The sequence below is a fragment of the Cibotium barometz genome, chromosome 53, assembly GCF_041138505.1.
Source record: "Cibotium barometz isolate CiBa-2024 chromosome 53, ASM4113850v1, whole genome shotgun sequence".
Classification (NCBI taxonomy): Eukaryota; Viridiplantae; Streptophyta; class Polypodiopsida; order Cyatheales; family Cibotiaceae; genus Cibotium; species Cibotium barometz.
The window spans coordinates 12,026,555-12,046,119 of NC_141098.1; the positions used below are offsets into that span (position 1 = coordinate 12,026,555).

General features: G+C 40.3%; 1 protein-coding gene across 2 annotated transcripts; it reads right to left on the minus strand.

Moving 5' to 3' along the window:
- Nucleotides 1–394: 394 nt before the first annotated feature.
- Nucleotides 395–2,797, minus strand: LOC147608298 (uncharacterized). 2 transcript variants are annotated; one of them, XM_086789379.1, is made up of 4 exons: nucleotides 2,499–2,797; nucleotides 2,120–2,249; nucleotides 1,331–1,736; nucleotides 395–1,288 (listed from the first exon to the last, which is right to left on the minus strand). In XM_086789379.1, the coding sequence occupies exons 1-4, from the start codon at nucleotides 2,629–2,631 to the stop codon at nucleotides 632–634; spliced, it is 1,326 nt and encodes a 441-aa protein (XP_086645505.1). In that variant the 5' UTR covers nucleotides 2,632–2,797; the 3' UTR covers nucleotides 395–631. The 2 variants fall into 2 exon arrangements, with proteins under 2 accessions (XP_086645505.1, XP_086645504.1); XM_086789378.1 differs by having other exon boundaries at nucleotides 395–1,736; nucleotides 2,499–2,796.
- Between the last annotated feature and the right edge of the window lie 16,768 nt (nucleotides 2,798–19,565).

The following is a 19,565-nucleotide window of genomic DNA, read 5'->3' on the forward strand; positions in this document are numbered from 1 at the left end:
CCAAAATACCTAAAAACGTTCAAAAATACCCAAATATGTTCAAAAACGCCCGTCAAAAATCAAGCATGAATTCAAATCTCAAATCAAACATGGATTCAAATCTCGCCTTGTGCAAGCAATCAAGTAATGGCATTTAGTGTGTCTGAGTAATGTACTTTCAAATTTCCAACCAACCCAACAAAAAATATAAAAAGCTAAAGCTATGTACATAGAAAAGCTGAAAGATAACAGGCCTCTCTCTCTCACACACATATACACACACCCTCCCATCCCCCTCTCTCTCACACACACACACCTACCTCCCTCTCAATCTACACCTACCCCCCTCTCTCTCACACACATGCAAGTTTTGGGCTTTCAACCTTATGCTCCATATTCTGTCAACAAGAAATAATCTGTCTGTATATGGGACTTTTATGGAATGCAAGCGCATCAGCCAAGGCTTACTCTATTTTGCAGTTGGATGAGACGCTTGCAGCAAACATATTCCCTGCTGCAAACTCCCTTGTAATGGGATTGGTAGTGATGGGGTTAGCTATGTAGGTTAGCAAGATTAGTACTAAGTTTTTGCAATTATTTGTGGCTAATAGAGTTAGCCAGATTAGTACTAAGTTTTTGCAATTATTTGTGGCTAATAGAGTGTAGATACCATTGGATCAGACCAGAAACAATCCGAGAGCTGCATGCTCCATGGCTCTAAAGAGCCATTGCTGTTGAAGGTATTAGTATTGTGCTGCTGGCACAGAGCTTGGCTTGTCTCATATAAGGAGGGGCTCATCAATTGCTGCTCTGAATTCCAAGGATCCACTATCAAATCGCTCCATTGTGCACCAGAATTTGCAGTGGTTGATTGCCCTTGAAACCCCATATCATGGTGACCACCTTGAGAATCTCCTGCCTCTTGTGGATACTGTATAATCCTTGGAATATTATGAGCTAGGGTGTTATGATTATTGGTATAATTAGTGGCCATAGTACTTATATAATTAGTGGCCATAGTATTAAGAGTATTATTAGTATAATTAGTGGCCATAGTAGCTATATCCTCATATGCAATTTCCTCTTCTTTGATGTCATTTGCACTAACTTCCTCTTGCTCAAATGTTGGAAGTACAGGACTTCCATGGGGGCACCCATCATCCAACCTTGGAATCATGTCTTCAAGCTTAATCATTGGTTGCACGTGTGAGGCTTGGACTTGGCACGCGGGTAGTAGCACGTGTGGTGGGGCATTCTCTCCACCATGATAGTTCTCTTGTAGCCTTGCATGCAAGTAGCTCTCCCTAGCCTTCTCATGTTGTAGCTTTACATGCAAGGAGCTCTCCCTAGCCTTCTCATGTGTGCCAATATGCATGCTCGTATATGGCATCGACGAATCCGTGGAATATTCCCTCGCCGAGTCGTCGGAATATTCCTCCTCGCACCTGGTAGACACGTGTGAGAGGCTGGTAGTAGTTTGAGGGCTGATGACACTACTTGGTGATGCAACATTGATGGCCTCTGGCATTCTCTTGGCAATATAATGGCACCCATTGAGAGATTCTCCACAAATGGGACCTTGCCCCCAGCTTGGGGGGCCATTTACACCAGCTACCTTGGACTTTTCAATGGGCAAAGGCCTATGGGTCACCGGATCGATTCCCATGTGCTTCAATTTCTTCTTTATGCGAGTGTTCCAACAATTCTTTATCTCATTGTCTGTCCTGCCCGGCAATTGTGCAGCTATCCTTGACCACCTGCATAATTAACACTAACACACATCTTAATCATCTTAATTAAAGTCGATTTGCATAACTCGAAAGGCTAACCCATGTCAGATGCAAGCGAATCTTGTGTATTAGTAAATCATAGCTTTATATTATTATGTTCATTAAGACTTGATTATGGATAAAAGCTTTGCCAAATCTTCCAAACCCCAAGAAAAAATAAAATGGGAATAATTGCACTCCACCTTGATTTTTTTGTAAATTAAAGGAAAGAAAAAAAAGAATTGTTTTTTTTTTGCCCCTTGAAGATTGCTTTTTTTTAAAATTAGGAATTGTCATTTTATGGATTTTATTGCGAGAAAAGAAAAGAATAACACTTCAAAATAGAAGATTTTCTTTTGAAATTTGCTCGCCTATTGCCCATGGAAGCGTGAAGGCGAATGATGAGATCTTCCTCGTCCTCTGAAAGAACGCCACGTTTCAAGTCAGGCCGGAGGTAATTAATCCAACGGAGCCGGCAACTCTTGCCACAACGAAGCAGGCCTGCCAAATTTTTTTATTATAAAATCAACAAAATTCTCACGGCACACCAACATAATTTAGCCAAATATTTACGCTAATGGGCGCATGAAAGCTTAATTAAGGAGAAATTAATTGCAACTGTAGAGAGAAGGTTACACACAATTTACAACACTATATTTAATTTTTATGCTCATTGTTCTCAAAATTGGCTGAAATGCTTGATTAATTTGTGAAAAAATGATGTGTTTTCAGAGTCAATAAATACAAAACCTGCAAGCTTGGGAACCTCTCTCCAGCAGCCATGGCTATGCGTGGTGATGAAGCAGACGAGCTTTCTATCTTCTTCTGTAGTCCATGGGCCTTTCTTGAGCCCAACCTTGTCACAGCAAGGCTGCCTGCCCATTACCTCAGAAAAGCAGAAAAGAAAGCAAGTAGAAAAAGCAACAGCTAGAAGCAGCGTTAGACAGAGAGACACAGCACAGATGATTGCTTATGAGAGGAGTGCAAGGAACCAAATAAAATAAATGGGGATTTATTTTTTTTTTACCCCAAGTTTTCTTGAGTGTGTTTGAAATCGTGCCGTGCGACCCGCGATAAAGGTGAATTTTTTTCCTGCATAATTCATCGCTTTTGTGGACTTGGCGTTACGGCGGCGGCCGCGTGACCCTGGTCTTCTGCTTTGCCGTGCACGTCGTCATGAATTTTTTTAATTAGGAAATTTATGGTAGCAATTTTTTAACGTCCTATGAATTTGTAATTAGGAAACTTATGAATTTGTAAATCGCAAATTTTTAACGTCGAGCGAAAATATCTGAGTTGTAGATCAACCGCTCATCTCTCGCCACGTCAGCTGAATGGCCACATAAGCCTTGCCACGCTGTATTCGTTTTGACCCCTTGGCAAAGTTTGCCGTGCGCGTCTATGAACTTTTTTAATTAGGAAATTAATAACCGCCATTACGGTAGCAAATTAATAACGTCTTTTGAATTTGTAATTAGGAAGTTAATAACGTCTTATGAATTTGTAATTAGCAAATTAATAACGTCTTATGAATTTGTAAATCGCAATCGAAGGAAAATATCTGAGGGGCGCGCAGCCGCTCATCGCTCGCCACGTCAGCTGACTGGCCACATAAGCCTTGCCACGCTGTACCTTATGACCCCTTGGCAAAGCTTTCTAAACCTTAGAAATAACTCTTTACCTCTCGTACCTTTTGCAATTTCTTTAATCAACTTCCTATGCTTTGCCACTTTTATCACTCAAAATTAAAATTTCATCGATTAACTTCAAACTCCATGAACCTTTTAAAAAAAAGTTTCAAATGGTGCAAAATACCACCTAGTTATGTCGAGCACTAGTCTACCTAGCATTTATCATTAGTAAATCAAGGTTGCTCAACCCTTCTAGAACTCCTTCAGCCTCTCTTACCTAGCATTTGTGTGTATCCCTTCTAGAACTACTTCAACATCTCTGCATCTATGTTTATCGATGAATTAAAAAGTCTATAGAGCCCTTCTAGAACTATTTGAACCTTAGGAGAAAGATGTAACCTTTTTAAATAAGGGCATGTAGTGGTACTTTTTAAATAAGGGCATGTGATGGTACTTTTTTCTTAAAAAATGTTTTTTTGTGATTTTAGTCATTTTAAAGATATTTTATTTTTTCTTGAAAGTTATTGGTTTGAAACCTATGGAGAGTTCTTGTTAGAATTATATGCTTGATTTTTAAAAAAATATTATATCTATGCTTGACTTTAAAAAATATTATATCTATGCTTGGTGGAAAAAGTATGAAGTTTTTTACGTTTTGCAAATTCATTTCTCAAAAAGCAACTTTTGCATTAGCCCATATGTGGAAGTAAGAAGTTCACAAAGGTCAAAAGAACAGATTTCATTTGCATTAAAAAAAAGGAACGCTACCCTTCCCCCTCCTTTTTCCTACCTTCCTTTTTAGTGGCCTCGCCCCTAAAACTTATACTAGCACCAATTTTTATCCTTCTCAAACCTTCCCTTTCATTATGAATTTTCATTCTCCCCTATCATTTCTCTCAAACCTTTCCTCTTTCCAACTCATCATGACTCCTCCATTCAATCTAACGACTCTTGTGGAGCCTTCTTTCACACTTCGTCTTCTTTTGACCAAACCTCCCCCCAACCCCCGCCCACTCCTCAATTCAATCTAAAGACTCTTGTGGAGCCTTCTTTCACACTTTGTTTCTTTTGTCAATGACTGAACCTCCCCCCCAACCCCCTTTTCACCTTTCTAATCTTTCCTCTTCCACTTCTCCCATCCCACCATCCATTTCTTGTATGCAAAATATTGGATTTTGTATTTTACATAGCATGCGGTGGTGGCCACTCAACTATTTGACTACCCTTCATTTTCATATTATGTCAAACTCAAAAGTCATTTTAGTTGTAAGAAAAACTATATCTTACACTCAATTGTAACTCATTAACCCCTTTATACATCAAGCTTGACAAGCCCCTTGACTAAAAATATGAACTTAAAAAAAAAATCAATCTACACTTTTTGTTATGTTTGATTAAATCTCATTATCATGCATTCACTTTTAAAAAAAATGTGAATTCAACGAAAAGTGAAAATATACATTGTAACTTCAATGTGTATAAGTCAAAGAAAAATACTATGCACATTAGAAAGTAATAAATATTTTTGATAAAAAATGAAATAGTTTGTGAGGTCTACAATCAAAATGTTGATTTTTCACTCTACTAGTATGGTGTTATGATAGCTTCATTAATAAATTATAGCATTCTCATGAAATTTTTGAAGGATAGTCAAAACAAGTGCTTTTTTTATATTTAACAATAGAATCCACATGTTAAAACTCAATTCATGTGTGGAAATTATTTTATAGGAAAGTCATTGATATCTTTCATAAGGTGAATGTGGGCATTTTAATTGAAAGGCTCAAAATCACGAGTCTATTTATATAATTTTCATGGAATAATGAGATAGGGGGAAATTTCATTATATATATATATATATATATATATATATATATATATATATATATATATATATATTAGATTGGAACATACTTTTCTTCTACAAACACAAAATTTAAATGTGTGGATAAATACTTATAAAAATATTACCATATAATATGACATTTAGTATATATTTAGCAATTTTACTTTCATTATTGATACAAATTGAAAAATTTTGGGCAATAAAAAAATGACCAAAAACTCTCACTCTAAATTAGCCCAACATTTTTTGGAAGACCTCATAAAATAATCTTTAGGCTAAAAGTAGGCCCCTTTTTTATCTTGTACATGGACATTTGCCTTGCCCATATTAACCAAATAAATAGAAGAATTCAAATACTGTGAACGGAATATCAAACCTTGCACCAAGCATAAAACAAAACACATAAGATAATAATCAAATACACAAGATTGGGTGCAATCTCTCTCCCACCCTTGATGTATGTGCCCCTTTCTCCCACACACAGTATATTAATCATATAATAAAAAATAGCCCTTGGAGCCATGAATATAGTGTTTTTCCAAAACCAGGCCTTTCTTTTACAAAAACAAAAACCTTTGTCCAATGTCTAAGGCATTAAAATAACATAACCTTTGCCTAATACTTATGTACAATTGGGCCTAACCATAATAAAACAAAATGGTACGCACATGCACTTAAACGAAAATCATCCAAACACCTAGGTAGGTGTTCATGTCTAGTTCTCATCATCGTCATTCTCGTACTTATAGTCTATACTCATCCAATCCACAATGTGAGTGTGTTTTTTAAGGAGCTGCATGGAGGGAGATTTTGCTGGCAACTCTTCTCTCTTAAAAATGTGGACATTCTATCTCTAGTCCCTCCACCACTACCTCCTCCCATCTCCTCCTGCAACCTCCACCTCCACCACCAGCTCCCCTTTAGCCCACCTTAGCTCCTCCCTTCTCTCTCTCTCTCTCTCTCTCTCTCTCTCTCTCTCTCTCTATATATATATATATATATATATATATATATATTCCCTCTCTCTCTTCCTCTCCCACCCTCTTCCCCATCAAACTCTTTCTCCCTTATTCACCCTCCCTCTCACTTTTTCTCCTTCCCTCTCTCTCTCTCTCTCTCTCTCTCTCTCTCTCCTTCTCCCTCTCCCACCCTCTTCTCTCTCTCCTTTCTTGCCCTCTCCCTCTCACACCCTCCCTATGCATAATCTCTCTCTCTCTCTCTCTCTCTCTCTCTCTCTCTCTCTCTCTCTCTCTATATATATATATATATATATATATATATATATATATATATATATATATGCATAATCTCTCCTTCCCTCTCTCTCCCAACCTATTTCCTTTCTCTCTTCCTCTCCCTCTCTCTCCTTCTCCCTCTCTTGCCCTCTTTCCTCTCTCTTTCCTTGCCCTCTCCCTCTCCCTCTCCCTCTCTCACCCTTGTTATGGCTCACCCTAACCCTCCTTGAAACACATCCAAAAAGAGATTACTTGGTGAACCGCAATTGTCGTTTGAGGATATTTCCAATGGCCGAGCTCGTAACCCTTTCCAAGCTCTACAACTCCTTGAAAAGCAATTCCACCACGTCTCCCGCGAGAGCGGCGTTGTCACACCGTCGCGTTACACTACGGGTCCTCGTCCCTCCTCTCACCTCACTTCACTCACACACACTCACTAGCATGCAATAGGGAGAGAGATTAGCAGGAGGATTAACAAGAGCAAGACTCAATTGCACAATGGGAGAGTATCATGTATTATGAGAGAAATTCACTTATATACATGGCCATAAGTGTTCACACTCACGTAAACTATGGTCGGTCGGGCACTTTAGGCTCATAAGAGGCTTAATGCTATTACAATGACTACTCTCATAATATATCCATGAAGGACATCACTTAGGACTTCATCCTAACTTGCTACCACACACTCTTGAAGCGGGAATCGCCATAAATACTCCGTCACACCATTACGGGAGCCCGTCCAAGTTGTAGCTTTGGACACTATTGCTTTATATCTTGAATGTATGACCCTTTGGTGTAACTACCATGACTCCTTGATGTAAGATAATGGCGGTAGCTCTTGTTAATCCTAGAATTGGATTAACATTCCCCCTTTCCTGATGACGATCGCATCCGCGTGATCGCGTTGAAGACCTTTGTGTGGGGAGAATGAACAAGCTTTGTCGATGGCTTTGATGTTGAATGACGTTCAATGGTCTTTGTTTCTCCGGAAGGAATAAGAAAAGATAGCTAATGAATGAAGAGGTTAGTGGTGTATTGGGAATTCCTAATGGGGTGGGGGGGTTTTGTGAATGATTGCATTTTTATATTTTGTGAGCTTTTTTTTAGCTCACTTTGTTTTTGACAATCATCGGCAAGGTTACATGTAACTTTTGTTAGTGGTGGGGACACTAAGAGATGTTAATAATGGGAGAGAAGAGAGAGAAGGACCCGGAGGAATGTAGATTAAATCATCAGAATGAGATGATTATCTCAGTTCCTCATTTGATTCATTGAAGGACATTCATCATTTGAAGTATTTGGCTTGTGAGAAGATGTCCCTTTGTGTGGCAGGATTCTTGTCAAATTTTGTTGAGTAGGACCTGATCCTGTCTTCTTCTACCCATGTGCTTTTTATGTTTTTATGCATATTTAAGTGCTCTTAGAAGTAGATTTTCATGAAGTACAATAATTGTGTCATATAGACTCTTATTGAACTGCTCTATGTTGAAGTAGCCACTTGTTGGTGAGGATTGAAAGAATTACGTCGACTTGGAGACTAATATAGAGATCTTCACTAGGGATTGAAAATCATTGAGTTGTGAAGATTGTGGCGTTGTTTGGAGAGGTTTGTAATTTGAAGGAAAATTCCAGGCAATGGATTGTACCATTGACCAGGCTTTCGCCCACCATGGCCCCCCCATCCAGAGATGTACCTGGAAGTTGTCGATGGTGAGGCTTTGGTGCAAATGTTCTCCAGTGCATGAGTATGGATATGTACTCATGGAGCAGCTGCTACATTAATTTAGCCAAAATAATAGTAAGCAATAAGCTTAACAAATACATAGTGGCTATTGTGTGATATGGTTGAATCCGGATGAGGCTTAAATGTGAAAGTGCAGGTTCTTAAGCCGTGAGATGGAACTCCAATTGTAATTCTGTGAATTTATAAATTTTGACCCCATCTAGGTCATGATTTGCAGGCAACAGCTTCTTATGCTTAAATTTCTTATTTCTAGAGGGGTGACAAGAGCATTGTTATTCTATTCTTGATGTGCTCCTAAGTTTCCGTGTTGATTTTTGAATTTGTTGCTAAAATGATGTCGAGGTAGTAGGGAAGACTGTTGATTGTTTGCTTGAACAGACAAGCTCTTATGTTGGTGCTGAGCACAAGAGTGGTGAGGGATTTGCTTGCTATTGCTTGTTGGGATTCATTCTTGTCGAACTATAGGTGAAGTTGTTGGGGTTGAAGTCGGTGGTGAGGTTTTCTTCACATTATTCGATTTTGGCAACCATATGATGGAATTACCATCATAGTATCCTTGTTGTTGAAGTACATGCACAGGCACCCATCTTTGACGAACATTGTAATATGGTGGCCGATGTGCTTGGTGTTGAGGCTTTCTTCTTTATGCAAGCTTAGGGGACTTTGTGAGCGCTTGGGGACCCAAGTTTCAATATTATTTTAGTAGTACCCTTGTGCTTGTAGCAGTGTTTTTGGTACCCACACTTGGGGACCCAAGTTTCAATATTATTTTAGTAGTACCCTTGTGCTTGTAGCAGTGTTTTTGGTACCCACACTTGTTGCATTGGTGGAGTTCTTTGAGGAACTCGCATAGGCTTTTGTAGACGGTGTTATGGAGTACTCTTTTTCTTCCTTGGCTTTCGAGTGCTTTGTTGAGGAAGAGGTTTTGACTATCAAGGTACCCAAATTTGATTGGCACCTTCATAGTAGCCTTGCGCTACAAGTAGCTGCTTTTCCACCCACATTTTGATACTATTAAGATATCGTGATTGTGGGAATATTGGTGGAGTTTTCTTTTGGGTTGGTGTGGAAGGTTTGGGGCCCTCCATGACTTGGGTTGGCACTGAGGCTGCAGGTTTGAGACTCATTGGCATTGTTGATGAAGAGGTTAGAGTCTCTTGTAAAGTGGCTGTCGATGACAAGGCCTTTGAGCATGTGGTTATCTCCTTTGGTGAGGTTTGTTGATGAAGATGCATAGGAGCTGGGGCCTTTCCTTTGAGTTCCCTATTAGAGATAGATGGTTTGGCTTTGGGAACTTCTTCAAGAATAGCTGCTGATTGCGAGGTTTTGGCATCGAACTTCGTAGGTGAGGATGGGGTTGAAGAAGTAGAGGCTTTATTGGGGTTGGTTGTTGACGCAGATTGTAGGTCATTGTGTAGAGAGGATTTTGTGGAAGAGGCTTGTATCCTTTTGCGTTCAGCATCATAGATATCCATTAAAGTTGGATCCTCTTCCTGGCAGTATGGTATTGTCAACTTTTTGTCATTGACCATCATGATGACTCTATCGCTAGCAAAGCATAGTGGTGCTTGGGCAGCAACAGTCCATTTATGCCCTAAGATTAAATCTACTTCCAACACATACTCAACCACAAAAAACTTGCAAGTGAGGGGGTTAGTTTCAATATACATTGTATGTTCAAAGTACCCCAGATATGGCATGTTCAAGTCTTGTGTAAAGGTAATCCTTTCAAGATGTGCCGTGAGTGTTGGTTTACCTAACAAATCCCATAGATCGAGGGTCATGAGATTATGTTCTCGTATTGGACAAAGCTGTGCTTGAGCTATGGTGATTTTATTTGCAATTTCCAATCCAACCAAAATTCTAGGGATCTTTTCAGTAAGATATGTTGGAAGTTCCAGCTCCTGCAAGGTTTCTTCATCTCCCGTTAATAGCAATTATACATTGCATGCAGGAGTGTTCAAGAGGTGACTATTTGCATGGATTCATCTAGTGAATACAACGATTCACTTATCCAAGGTCCGCTAATGATGACATCATACTCAAGGGAATCTAGGGTGACATGAAATGTAAATTTCATATCGCCATCGATTGTTTGAGTAGTGTATCTAAAGTAACCTGGAACTTCAATGTTTTGTTCATTGGTTCCTTTTACAAGACTATTGCTTGTCGGGGTGAGTTTAGGTTGTCCCAATAATGACACCCAAGTGTCTATTATCATGATGTTATGATTTGCTCGAGGGCTAATCAATTCACGTTTGCGCTGAACATCATTGCTTGTAGGGAAATCCAACCATACCATGATAGAATCTTCCAAAGGAACCATGGGTGCTTCAGTTATTATTTCAGCTTCAGATCCTATGTCCGTTTCATATTCCCATTCACTTTTATCCTTTGTTTGGGTCTCAGCTTTTTCAAGAGTGCCCAATGCGTACAATGGCACACTTGGCCCTCTGACAATTCTTAATGAGGGCTATGCCACATCGTTCACACATTGGTCACAAGGTGTCAGTGACTATGGGCATGGAAGTATTCCAAACTGTGCAGTCTGCCACCTTGTGTGTGAGGTCCACGATAATAGAAACACTGAAGTGTTCAATTAACTGCTTCCTGAGCAGTTTTTACCCTTTGGACTATTTCTGTTTGGTGCACGAGAGATGGAGGTTTTGAGTCCATTGTGGATGAAGCGGGACACTTTTTAGTATCATGGTCAAATGTTTTACAATATATGCAGTATAGAAGAACAGGTGCCTTGTATGCACAATGAGGATTGGGATGGTCCCGTATTGATTGCATTCAACACACAAGGCATTTCGCTCCTCACTATTAGAGGCATTAAGGATGCCTGGTTTTGAAGATTTTCATCATGTCTTATAGATGTCTGCTCTGCAAGGCTGCATAAAATTTTGGAAATGTCAATTCCGAGATCGATCTTTCTTTTGCCATTGCTTCACTTGGTTTAAATGAGGAACACCTCGTAGCATGCTCATCTTCTAGCATGTTGTCATCTTAACGTATTGCTTCTTTGCAACATTGATCGAATGTTTCCAAATTGGAAACAATGATCAAGTTGTGTAAGCTCTTATTCTTTAAGCCCATCATGAAACCTCTCCTCAATTGAACATCGTTTAATTTTTCCCATGACTCACGACGTGAGTCTAAGAGTTTTATCCGAAGGATAAAATCTCTAATGGATTCATTTGGTTGACGCTCAATTGAATAGAGTTCTGTTGTTGCACTCCATCGATCACCTTGTCTGGAAAAGCCATGTATAAAGGCTGGTTTTAAGGTTTTGAAGTTGGTCTTGATCGTTGGCATCAATGTGATGAACTATTGACTAGCGTTTCCCTCTAAGCATAAGTTCAACGCATGTACCTTAGGCTTCACATCTCTGTTCAAACATTTGAATGAATTGAACAGGGTCTGTTGTTCCGTCATATTTGCCCATAATTTTGGAAATTTGTACGGCCGTAGTTCGGTATAAGTCATTAAGGCCGTATGTAAGTACTCTTGTTGGAAGAGACTCAGTGAGAGTCCTTGGGCCACCCCCCTTCCTAGACTAGTTAGTATGTCCAAGGTGTGGGCATCTAGGAAAGGGTTGGTACTTATAGGATTTACAGGAATGTTAGGCAAGGGACCAAAGCCTGGTGGGATCGAGGTGGGATCGAGGTGACGTGGGATGTAAAACCTGATGATACGCTTGTTATAGGCATGGCCAATGGAATTGGGAGGTGAATTTGTGGCATGGATCTCAATGGCTCGAAGATGTCAGCCATTGGGTTTAGTCCTTGACCCCTGGCAATCCCTCCATTTTGTGGCCATGTTGGAGTGCCTAAATGCTCCTTAATGAGCAATTACAATTCTATTTATTTTTGCTTTCTAAACTTTCCCACAGCCCGTTTTACAGCCTCAAGAGGCTTGGCGTACTCTTCGTTGGATCAAACGGGTGTCCGTTTGAATGATATTTTTTCGGAAAAAGTGTATGCTAGGAACTTCCCAGATGGAAGAGGAGGTCCTAAAACCTATTTTTCATCACTGTCTCAAAACGAAAAATTTTCTCGAGAATTTTTCCTTGTTTTACAGGACGTTTTTGAGGGTGTTCCGTTCCAAAAAAGGAATTTTGAAAAACTCTGTATGAGGGAGTTGTTGTATTTTTGGAGTACAACTTTGTTTCCTTGAGTCGTCCCTGATTTTGTCGTCCAGACCCTCAAAAAGTAGCTCGAATATGGCTCATCATCGTTTTCGCATTGTTTTTTACGATTTTTTGTGGTTTTAGGCTGTTTTTTGCCTCGATCTCTCCGGGTCAAATTTTGCGGCTACTACTGGTCGGACGCCAAAATGGTCGATTTTGACTTTGGACGACCAAGTCCAAAGTCGAAGATCTCAATGTCAGCTTTTCGATGAGCCCTAGAGCGCCTTCATCCGATATATGGTTTAGGAGATACAGGCCTCCAAACAGGGTGTTTTCCAGAGGTCAAACTAGTGTTGCACGTGAAACGGTTCACGTAAACCCAACTTCATGTAGAAATTAAATTTTGATTTTTTTTTCCCACATGAACTAGTGTTTCACGCCGTGAAACGGTTTTCACGTGTGAACCGGACTTCATGTGGGTTTTTTTTATTTTTTGCTACATGAACTAGTGTTTCATGCCGTGAAACGGTTTTCATGCGTGAACCGCACTTCACGTGGGCTCCCTGGTAGCAGTGGTGCCAAAAATGTTATGGCTCACCCTAACCCTCCTTGAAACACATCTAAAAAGAGATTACCTGGTGAACCGCGATTGTCATGAGGATCTTTCCAATGGCCGAGCTCGTAATCCTTGAGGTCTCCAAGCTCTACAACTCCTTGAGAAGCAATTCCACCGTGTCTCCCGCGACGTTGTCACACCGTTGCGTTGCACTACGGGTCCTCGTCCCTCCTCTCGCCTCACTTCACTCACACACACTCACTAGCATGCAATAGGGAGAGAGATTAGCAAGAGCAAGACTCAATTGCACAATGGGAGAGTATCCAATATTATGAGAGAAATTCACTTATATACATGGCCATAAGTGTTCACACACTTAAACTATGACCGGTTGGGCACTTTAGGCTCATAAGAGACCTAACGCTATTACAATGACTACTCTCATAATATATCCATGAAGTACATCACTTAGGACTTCATCCTAACTCGCAACCACATGCTCTTAAAGTGAGAATCACCATAAATACTCCATCACACCATTACGGGTACCCGTCCAAGTTGTAGCTTTGGACACTATTGCTTTACATCTTGAATGTATGACCCTTTGGTGTATCTACCATGACTCTTTGATGTAAGATAATGGCGGTAGCTCTTGTTAATCCTAGAATTGGATTAACAACCCTCCCTATGTATATGTCTCCTTCCCTCTCCCTCTCCCACCCTCCCTATGAATAATCTCACCTTCCCTCTCTCTCACTATTTCTCCCATTCCCACTCTCCCTCCCACTCTCTCTCTCCACCTCTCCCACCCTCTTCCCTTTCTCTCTCCCTCTCCCTCTCCCTCTCTCTCCCTCAGCACTATCTACCTCTCCCTCTCCCTCTCCCCTCCCATCCTCAGCACTATCTACCACGGGGTCTTAAAGACCCTTGTCAGTTGGCATCAATGAATGGCATTGATCTAAATTGCGACACCTTTTTGGCATTGTTGGATGAAATAAACTCGGCCGAGTAAACTACGCCATCTTAGTTTAATTCCTAGTTTACTTGACAAATCATAGTTTACTTGGTAGTTTACATCATCAAGTAAACTACATCATGGGATGAGGGTGACTTTGGGTTTAGGACCTAGAAAACTTTGGAGCAAGATGTTATGGGCAAAAGAGGATTTGAACTCAAGACCTTGGATTTCCAATGGAAACATCTTCTCACTACACTATACCTTCAAGCAATGAAACCACACGGAGTCAAGCGATTATATTACTTTGCGGTGCGTGAACGTAGTTTATTTGTCCAAGTTTACTTGGCCAAGTTTACTAGACCGAATTTACTTTGAAGATGTACGGTCAAGATTTGTGCACGCAATCTTCAGTGCATGGTGGCCATGGATGCCACTTGACAAGGGTCTTTAAGACCCCGTGGTCTATAGTGGTGTGGCTTTCCCACCTTCTTCCCTCTCTCTCTCTCTCTCTCTCTCCTTCCTCTCCCTCTCCCACCCTCTTCTCCCACTCCTTCCTAGGTGATGGACAAATAGTATTACATACTCTCCATGTGTGATCCATACTAAACCACATGAACTGACAGCTCTGGCCCCGTGACCATTCTCTCATACCATAGAAAGATGGAGCTGGAACAACTTGCACACATTTGTTGATGCTCTTCTTATACTTGCCATCTTGGCCACCTAACCATCCTTGGCAAGTGACCCTATTGTTTAGAGGTGTTCGATGTATAGCCCACATTGAGTCGTGTATGTCATTCTCTACAATTTCTTACACCTCATCTTCAATTGCAAATCCCTCTACATTATGCTGACCACCTTGTGCAATTGTAGGAATAGCGAGATGACGGCTGGAAAGTTTAACCTCCTACAATTTCTTACACCTCATCTTCAATTGCAAATCCCTCTACATTATGCTGACCACCTTGTGCAATTGTAGGAATAGCGAGACGACGGCTGGAAAGTTTAACCTCCTACCATGTTTTTTGCGTGGCAACTTTTTTATGACATACTTCGGACAATGTGATGAGTTGTCATCCCTCAAGGTTTATAATTATCAGTTTTTGATGCCAGCTAATTGTAATGTTATCACCAAAATAGTTTGGTTGCACATGTATATTGGTGTGCTAGTCATTGCTTCCCCCACTAATCTACTATAATGGTTGACGAGGGCTTGGATATTTTTATGATCTAGCCTTCTCCATCAACTTTGTTATTAGGAGGACCTGCTCCGTGGTGATATTTCCCTTGCATGAATACATGCGTCTTTGTGGATTGCAAGAGGAAAGTAGTGAGATCTAAAATAGCAGCATCGTATAAACTAATGGTTCCCTTGAAACCCTATCTTGCCAACCAACTTGCATGTTTTGTTTTAGCTATATTGGTGGTTGGGATGTGTAACAAAGTGGCATTGTCCACATCTTTTTTGTGGGTTGCCTCACCTCCAAGAGAGAACTCTACACATTCATCTAATGGATAAGCAATAGAACACAACCGCCATGGGGTACTTACCAATGCTTCGATCTCAAGTCCCTTGAGGACTCCAAGCTTGCTTTGTAAAGCTCCACCTCCACTCTGTCACAGGGAGTCGCTCACACCATCACATAGACCAATCACACTCTCTGTCACTCTCTCATACAAGCATAAACACACAAGCATGAAAGAGGCACAAGCATGAAAGAGGCACAATGCTAGAATGCTCTCTCCTCACTCTCTCACAAGCACAAGGGGAGAGCTCTCAATAGCACAAAGGGGATTGTGTCCTTTTCATTTTATGAGAAATGCATTATCTACAATTGGCCCTTATTCATACTTGGACGCCCAAAACTTACTAGCTAGGCCTTAGGTGGCCAATATCTCATAATGTACAACCTTATTCACACTTGGGTGCCCTTATTCACACTTGGGCTCCCAAAACTTACTAACTAGGCCTTAGGTGGCCAATATCTCATAATGTACAACCTTTATAGTGCCTTTACATGACACTTATTAATGATGTGGATGTATGGATGAGGATGTGGATGTGGATGTGGATGTGGATGTGGATGTATGGATGTGGATGTGGATATGGATGTAGATGTGTATGTGAATGTATGGATGTGGATATGGATGTGGATGTATGGATGTGGATGTGGATGTGGATGTGGATGTATGGATGTGGATATGGATGTAGATGTATGGATGCGGATGTGGATGTATGGATGTGGATATGGATGTGGATGTATGGATGCGGATGTGTATGTGGATATGGATGTAGATGTATGGATATGGATATGGATGTGGATGTATGGATGAGGATGAGGATGTGGATGTGGATGTGGATGTGGATGTGGATGTGGATGTGGCTATGGATGTGGATGTATGGATGTGGATGTATGGATGTGGATGTGGATATGGATGAATGGATATGGATGTATGGATGTGGATGTGGATGTATGGATATGGATGTGGATGTGGATGTATGGATTTGGATATGGATGTGGATGTGGATGTATGGATTTGGATATGGATGTGGATGTGGATATGGATGTGGATGTATGGATCTGGATGAGTATGTGGAAGAATGAATGTAGATGTGTATGTGGAAGAATGAACGTGGATGTGTATGTGGAAGAATGGATGTGGATGTATAGATGTGGATGTGTATGTGGATGTATGAATGCGGATGTGTATGTGAAGAATGGATGTGGTTCTATCCTCAGAACCTGTTACCGAGGTCAGAAGACCTGGTCACCGAATTCATGAGATGGTAGTAGTTGCATCTGGACTGGAGTTTCCGGAGTGTTCGGCTGAATGCTGAGTGGGACTTCCAGAAGCCGGTGTTGATCATGTCTTCAAATGTCAGATGCATATAAGTTGGAAGACATCTTAAAGCGGTGGTAATTCAGCAACATCCCTGTCTGAAGGCCCTTTGTTCATGTCAAACTGTAGATGCTACGCTTCAAAGCCATCATAAGGTTCTTTAGGTTGATCTATGAGTACCACCAATAACTTCATGAACCTAACACTGGCCATAATTGCAGGGTCAAGTATTCTAAGCCAAGCCTTGATCCAAGTCAGCAGTTGCTGTCTTTGTTCTTGAATATTCCCAAATGTTGCTGGATTGAATATAGGAAAGTTGTAGCAGACATGAGAGTCCTTGCTTTTGGCATCCTTGAACTCCAGCGGTATCCACCTTCTCTTAATAGGCATGTATAGTGGATCCACACGCAGTGTTGGTGGCGCACTCATGTAAACTCTGTTGTATTCAGGCACTGTTAAAAATTCGTCTCCATGTAGGTTGGACTCCAAAATCTGGCAATTATGGTGCTTCTACATTTGTGTGAATGGTGGTGTACCCACCTTTGGTGTGCACAAGATGTCACTTCCTCCATCTTCTATAACAATAGCTGATCATGAATGTGACTAGGCAAATTTCTAGTAAGTTAGAGAGATGAGGGTTTGCTAGCTTTGTGTGTTTTGTGACATTGGCCCACAATGTTCCTTCCCCTGCCAACGGAAGTAATTCTTCTAATTCCAGACGTGTGGCATGAAGAGGACATGGTACATAGTGTTGCCTTGTGGGTGTGACTGTTGAATAAGCTTCTGGTAGAATCTGGGGTGGGTGGGATCGAAAGGAGTAATCTGCATCAGCACTTTGAACATGAGTGTCGAATGTAATAGTGGATTGCCTTGTTGGATAAACTCCTCATATTTGGCAGCTATCAAGGAATCCAAAACATTTTGTTCAGTATAAGGCACAACATTTTGTTCAGTATAAGGCACAACATTATCAAGTGGAGGCAGATTACATACCTCTTGAGGTTGCCGTGGTGGATATGGGATAGGTGCCAATATCTCCTCAGGGGCGAGAGTGTTAGTGGGAAAATCTAATTCTAGCAGAGAGAAGGAAGAGTAGATACATTCAGCTTGGGAAGAGTTAGTAGGTGGCGCGCTAGGATAAGGATTAAGCAGCCTACTGGTGATATTAGAATATACAGGGTAAGTGTTTTTGAAAAATGAAGATGGACCCTCATCTTCACCTTAACCAAAGCTAGGGGGTGGGTGGCTAGGTTTATGAGCTTTAAAAAATTTTTGAATTTCGTGGATTTCTTCATTATCAACATCCGGGTAATTTATGTGAGTGGCATCAAAATTATAGCTTATGTTTGTGACATAGCCTCTAAATGCTTGTGTATATTAGTATAGAGCTTAAGGATGCCAACTGAGTGATATAAGGTAGACTCACAAAGATTTAAATGTTGGTGAGTATTATATACTTCTAACCGCCCATGACTAATTAACCATTGATAAGTATTAGCCGCCACCTTGTAGTTGGCTGGCATCGCTAGTATGCCATCTGGAACAAACAGGTCGAGTTTGTCAACACTGTTGTCCAGGATGTCTGAATTTTGTAACACATGACACCAACTACGGAGGTTGAGGACTATAGGATTCAAGGGATAGAAGAAGATGTCTTGCGGGGGTTAGTTAATATAAGATCTCCCCTCAAAATGCCCATAATGATTGTTGGGTCAGCATCTCTTTCAGTATTTTGTTTAATAAGGGTTAATTCTCCTAGGCCTATATCTTCAGCTAAGTTGATGTCATATTGAAGTAATGACAGTGTTAGTGTAGATAAAAACAAGGTAAGAGTTTGAGGAGGGGCCCGAGGAGTTACTGGCAACTGTCCCAATTTCGAGGCGGGCTCAAGGAGAGTAACGCAGATCATCGGTGGGCTCCGGTCGTTGACTCCTTTCTTGTGCGACCAATTGGTGAGCCAAATCTTGCAGCGGATATCAGCGTTGTTGAGCTGGTTGGAAATGGTTGTCTCCTTGACCATCCTCTCAGCATCCAATTCCTCAAATATTCTCGTACGGATCCTAACAATAGAATCACACTCTAAACCTCCTACAAAAATGTGAAATATTATGTCTCCATGTCAATAAACAAGAACATAAACTAGAAAAAGATAGAGGAGAAACGGATTAGAAAATAGAAATCAAGATAACCACAAATGCACAATGAGCTACAAAAAATGGATTTGGATTTTAAACAATAGAGCCTAACATTTTAAAAGAAAATATATATAAAATCTATTATTACTTACAGTTATAAAAACATTCTTCAATCAATTTCATCAATATATAAAATCCAAATTTCATTTTTAATGAGAATATTTGGTATTAAATGTATACATAACTAACCCTTATATATAATATTTTAAATATAAATATTATTATTTTATTCAATTATAACTCATTATGAAAGTAGCTACTGGCACCATGTTACATGTAAACTCCAATGTCGATATCATACATGGAGTTCCTTTACCATCTGGATATGTAAGCATATCCATTGAAGACATCAAAGTATGAGAAGTGCCGCTTCCTTTTCCTCTCGAAGATGGTGATTTCACCACATTAAATCAAACCAAAGGGTACATCATTTTATGCCTAGCAAGAGTTTGTGTAAGTATCTTTATATATGTTCTTTCTTTGTTATTTATGTTTGTTTTTATTTTTTTACTTAAAGTTATTTATCTTATATATGTCATTGTGTTTAGGTTGATTCACACAAGATACATAATATACAATTAAATCTATAAAGCGTGGACAACGATTAAAGTCCACTGCTACTTGACAAGCAAGCCAAGAAGTAACAAGCACGAAGAAGAGGAGAAAAACAATGCAA

What these genes read in the sequence shown, in the direction of transcription:
- LOC147608298 (XM_086789378.1), bottom strand. Translation starts at nt 2,631, where the DNA reads ATGGGCAGGCAGCCTTGCTGTGACAAGGTTGGGCTCAAGAAAGGCCCA. An exon ending in AGAGGTTCCCAAGCTTGCAG is followed by an intron (nt 2,250 to 2,498) that starts GTTTTGTATTTA and finishes AAAATTTGGCAG; the next exon opens with GCCTGCTTCGTTGTGGCAAG. An exon ending in CACGCTTCCATGGGCAATAG is followed by an intron (nt 1,737 to 2,119) that starts GCGAGCAAATTT and finishes TTAATTATGCAG; the next exon opens with GTGGTCAAGGATAGCTGCAC.